The sequence below is a fragment of the Salvia miltiorrhiza genome, chromosome 3 (genome assembly GCF_028751815.1).
Source record: "Salvia miltiorrhiza cultivar Shanhuang (shh) chromosome 3, IMPLAD_Smil_shh, whole genome shotgun sequence".
Lineage (NCBI taxonomy): Eukaryota > Viridiplantae > Streptophyta > Magnoliopsida > Lamiales > Lamiaceae > Salvia > Salvia miltiorrhiza.
Window position 1 is genome coordinate 54,843,092 of NC_080389.1, and position 5,293 is coordinate 54,848,384.

Below are 5,293 nucleotides of genomic sequence, written 5' to 3' on the forward strand. Positions count from 1 at the left end.
CGTCGATTTCACCATTTCTTATAGAATCTGAAGTTTCTACTGTTGTCCTAATAATTGGCAAAAATGTACTCAAGTAGACTTTGTGATAGATATCAGCAACAAAGTGAGTCCCAATTATCTAACCTGGAACGAGTCTGTTGCTATCGCCTCAAGAATCACCATACTTCATTGGATCATCAATTCATCATGGTGCTCTGCTTCTCAATCAAAAGTTGTTGCTGCAATCCACCTCAAGAATTTCAGTTGGAGAGAAGTCATGCTAGTGTACAAAGACACCAAAGCAGTTGTTGCTCGTCAAGAATTTTGGTTGTGAGAGGTTTCATAAAAATCCAAGCATTCTAGTTGTCCTCGATTGGGACAACAATAGAAGCTCTGAATTTTATGTAAGGGAATTATGAAATCAACCTAATTTGATAATTAGTTGGTAGTTTTTTGTGATTCTCAAAATTTTGAATTGTGGATTAATTTCTTTACAAGGTTTAAGTTTGTATAAACGTGTTTATTTATTTTATCATATTTTGATGGGGGCTATAAATATTGTCATATTACGATGAGAGTTATACGTATTTATTCTTTTAAATTTATTTAAATAAAATTATACTAATTTATTATACAAATTTAATTTAATTTGAAAGCAATAAAAATAAGGTAAAATAGTAAAATTTTAATTATTTTTAATTGTTATTTTAAATAAAAGACTAAAGAATAAAATGGAGGCCATGAATTGAATTCCCAAAATCAAAATTGAGTCAAACATGACCCTCAAAAAAGAAAAGATTGAGTCGAACAATGCATAGACCACGACTGTTTATTTATTTTGAAAAATCGCCAGTGACTGTTTTACCTTCCAAATTTACTTTGAAAATTATGACTTGGTCTAACTTTAAATAAACGAACACAGCTCTGACGTGTCAAGTTGTCTAAAAAAGAAGAAAAGGAAAGGAAAGTGTGGTGCCTCAACTCCGTCACGCGCCATACTGAACATAACACCCGCCGGATTCACTGCAGCCGTAGCGCCGGCCGCCGGAACGATTTTCCTGGTCACCGACCCTAAGCGATTCTGCGGCGTCCCGTTGAACGGACGCGTGAAGATGTCGACCCTCATCGCCATCCGAGATGCGTCGCAGAACGGCAACGGTGGCGATTACTCTCCCGCCAAGGCGAAAGCGTCGAATCGCGGCGGCCGCTCGCCTCTTCTTCGCAGGCTTCGCCTGCTTCTTGGCAGCGCCAAGTACAAGCTCCTCCTTCTGTTATGCTTCTTCACTTCCCTCTGTTTCCTCAGCTCGAAGTTGTCGTCTTTTATGGGGTGGAACCCTCATTATGCTTCTTCCGTTTATTCACCCTCGAGGTTGGTCATCAGTTTCATCTGTTGACAAATTGATTGGTGCGGTGTTATTTGTGCTTGATCTAGTTAGTTATTTGATGTTTTGTTCTCTTAATTTTTATTAATGTTGCCCAAGAAGATTATCGGGAGTTCCTAATCGCTTGGCAGTTCCATGTGATGTTAAATATGTCTCCCTAAGCCAAAACTTGGAATTAATTTTCGATGTATTGTGTTGGGATTGTATTTACTAGAATCAATTTTCGTTCAATTTGTATTTCTTATTTTAGTTTCATCTTTTGTTGTTGCGGTATTGGTATTCTGATACGTTTGGTTGGTTGGTTATTCTGAATTCAACACTGTTTTATGAAATGATGATGATTATCTAAGCTAGTCTTGAACTTGTACTTGGTTTGTGTTTACCTGGTTAAAATGATATAAACTTTATTTTTCTTTTTGGCTATAGCATATGGATTTCTTCTTGAAACTGAAGTTGTGTTGCAATGATCAATTTATATGTTTTGTATGTCATTTTATTGCAGGGGTGGATACACAGTTCTTATCAACACTTGGAAGAGAAATTCTCTACTTAAGCAGTCTGTTGCTCATTATGCCTCCTGCCAAGGGACTGATGCTATACATGTGGTTTGGAGTGAAAATGATCTGCCTTCGTCCAAGCTTAGAGAATACTTGATGCAGGTGGTGCGGAAGAAGTCACAGACAGTTCACAAGCCCAACTTTAGGTTTGACTTAAACGAGGAAGATAACCTGAATAATCGATTCAAACCAATTGAGGATCTCAGGACTGATGCTATATTCTCAGTGGATGATGATGTTATCATTCCTTGTCGAACTTTGGATTTTGCATTCACTGTATGGCAAACTGCTCCACTTACAATGGTGGGTTTTGTTCCCCGTGTGCATTGGCTGGATGGGGAGGTTAGTTTCTTACACATATCGTGCTTTATATCATGGAGTAGCATATATCCCACAGTTAAATTTAGCCCTTATCTCTTCTTTCCTCTTTCTTGAGATGCATATATACCCAATTATTTTCACCTTTTCTATGATATGTGACTGTATGACATATGAGTTGCTGAGCCATTGGAGGTTTGAATAATTATTGTTATAGAAATGATAGTTGTAGCTGATATTGATATTTTCCAGTGGTACTATTTTAAAGCATTTCAAATCCCTTTCTGTTGATGATGGTCTTTCTTCTGCTGAGAAATATCGACTGGCAAAGTTTGAATAGGTTTTAGCAAACAGATGATTGTCCCTGTCTGCCTATATAAGTTATAACTGAAGTTTTAATGCAATTTATGCCACTGATAAAGCAAGCTTGAGCAGCTATGAAAGTCATATTTGTTACCTCAGTATTTATATGAACTTCGCATGTTTTACTTTGTATATGTTAAGGGTGTTTACTATTCAGGAAGGATTGACAGTATGCATGATTGAGTATTTTTACCTTCATCACAAGGATTTCTTCTATCCTAGCCCTTTCGACGGGATATGAATCAAGCAAGTTATTGAAATTGTGAAAATAATGACGGGGTTTAGGATATCCCAAGTTTCTAATCCATCTTAGTAACTAATAGATTAGCCTATCCTATTTTTATCTACCTAGTTTAATCCTAAATTGTAAAAACTCCCATAGGATATGCTTCTAATCCTGTTTCACATGATAAATTATCCATTTGTTGTAGAGAAGTGGTCAGGCCCATTATGAATATGGAGGATGGTGGTCAGTTTGGTGGACCGGCACTTACAGTATGGTTCTTTCAAAAGCTGCTTTCTTCCACAAGAAGTATTTGGATTTGTACACCAACAAGATGCCACCATCAGTTCACGATTATATAAGCAGAGCAAGGTATGCACTGATTTGATCTCATCTCATCTCTGCTATTACTTGTTAGATTGTTCATAACTGATTAGTGGTTTATTGATTGTACATATGTTTATCAGGAACTGTGAAGACATAGCAATGTCTCTTCTAGTGGCTAATGCCAGCAGGGCTCCTCCAATCTGGGTTAAAGGTAATATGTTTTTCTTGGATGCATTTTAACTCTGCTCACTATGTGTGTTTTGCCATTTTTCTTGATTAACCTGCCACTTATGAAAAAATATGTACGCATAATGTGTGTATATATAATTATATAGTTATATCATGCCATCAGATCAACTAGCACTATTTTAGTGGTATAAAAATTACTCCCTCCGTCCCACGAAGCATGACCCAATTTCCTTTTTGGTTTGTCCCACGAAGCTTGACCTATTTCTAAAAATGGCAAAAAATTTACCTTTATTCACCTTTTCACTGTTTCACTATTTCACCTACCACACTTAACACACAAAATACCAATTTCTTAATTTCCGTGCCGAAAAGAATTGGGTCATGCTTCATGGGATGGAGGGAGTAAAATATACAGGTTATTTAGACTACATATAGAATGTGAATCCTGCATGTGTGTTTTATTCGTAGGAAAAGACGGCTTAGCCATATTGTAATACACTTTCTCCATCCCACTTCACTTAGCCTATTTCTTTTCGGTACGGTTATTTAGGAGGATAAGATTGTAGTGTAAAGGTGTATGGGTCCATACTTAATGCAGTGCAAAGTGGTCCATAGAAACCAAGACTAGTATATATATATATGTTGATAGCAGAATTTGTTTTTCAACTATTACCATGTAATATTTCAACATGAAAGGGGACAGAGAAAGGACATGCTAACATTTTTCGTTGTTGTTTTGTTAAGAATTAATGCTCAAAATGAAATGCATTATGTCACTCAATAGTTAAAGAACTTTTTGTTAAACTTGATGAATTCAATAAAAGACGATATTTACAAAGATTGTGTTCAATTCCTTGACGAATTCGACACAAGTGTACAATAATTACTAGCCAAAAGAAGCTAGCTTAACATAATTAACAAGAAGCTGACTGGGCGACATGTACATCTCTATATATGCTGTAGTTGTTCATTGAAGCATTCTGTGCTTAATCTTACTATTCCATGTAATATTTATGAGCTATTGTATGCTATATAGGCAACTAATTAAGCTGATAATGTTGTGTGTCGGTTTGCATATATAGTCACAATTAATTTCCAACTTGTTGCTAGATGTTATATACATAACCTAAAGCATTTTTGGTGAACTATTAGGGAAGATATATGAGATTGGTTGGTCGGGGATAAGCAGTGTGAAGGGGCACAGTGACAAGAGAAAGAAATGCCTCAACGATTTCGTTTCATTGTATGGAACAATGCCGTTGGTATCGACCAATGTCAAAGCTGAGGATGCAAGACATAAATGGTCTTGGTAATTTTGGTCTTCATCACTTAATAGTGAGATAAGAGGTAGGGGCGACACCCATGTCTTTTTCGGGGCTGCATTTTGTGTGTAGTTATAGTTCGACCCTACCTAACCGCCCTCACCGACGCATTTTTGAGCCGTTGCCACCACCCCCTTTGTCTCTCTGTCTCTCCAAACACATTAACTATTGCTGTTTAGGCCTTTCTTTATATAGTTTACTTCTTTAATTTCATTTACTTAGATTTTACGTAGTTGCTTTCTGTCATTATTTGTAAAAGTTCGAATAGATAACAAGTAAATAATCAATACATAGTGTTTATATACTTTTCTACATTTTCACAATTTTATTTCTTTATTATTCTCAAAGTTGTTCATATGTCCTCAATTTGCTTGATTAATTCGTTGGAGAATATTTCAGACTTGATGTCGTTGAGATCTCATTTCCATTTCATAGCTGAAATTCGAATTTGTACGTTGAAGAGATAAATTTGAATACAAATTCGAATTTGAAAGATTGAATTGAATTTACTGACATTATGAATTTTATCCGACAATGTTTCTTATTTTTTTTGGGTGCATGTTTGTATTTTTTTTTTTTTTTTTTTTTTTTTACGATAGGTGCATGTTTGTATTTTAAGATATTTCCTTACAC

The 5,293-nt window shown here is 35.8% G+C and overlaps 1 protein-coding gene across 1 annotated transcript; it reads left to right on the top strand.

Moving 5' to 3' along the window:
- The first annotated feature begins 915 nt into the window (after positions 1-915).
- Positions 916-4,978, top strand: LOC131014492 (glycosylinositol phosphorylceramide mannosyl transferase 1-like). The gene is made up of 5 exons (XM_057942483.1): positions 916-1,348; positions 1,864-2,260; positions 3,031-3,194; positions 3,290-3,360; positions 4,491-4,978. Exons 1-5 carry the CDS (start codon positions 1,092-1,094, stop codon positions 4,649-4,651), a joined length of 1,050 nt encoding a protein of 349 aa, XP_057798466.1. The 5' UTR covers positions 916-1,091; the 3' UTR covers positions 4,652-4,978.
- The last annotated feature ends 315 nt before the right edge of the window (positions 4,979-5,293 follow it).

What these genes read in the sequence shown, in the direction of transcription:
- LOC131014492 (XM_057942483.1), top strand. Translation starts at nt 1,092, where the DNA reads ATGTCGACCCTCATCGCCATCCGAGATGCGTCGCAGAACGGCAACGGT. An exon ending in TCCGTTTATTCACCCTCGAG is followed by an intron (nt 1,349 to 1,863) that starts GTTGGTCATCAG and finishes ATTTTATTGCAG; the next exon opens with GGGTGGATACACAGTTCTTA. An exon ending in TCCTCCAATCTGGGTTAAAG is followed by an intron (nt 3,361 to 4,490) that starts GTAATATGTTTT and finishes GTGAACTATTAG; the next exon opens with GGAAGATATATGAGATTGGT.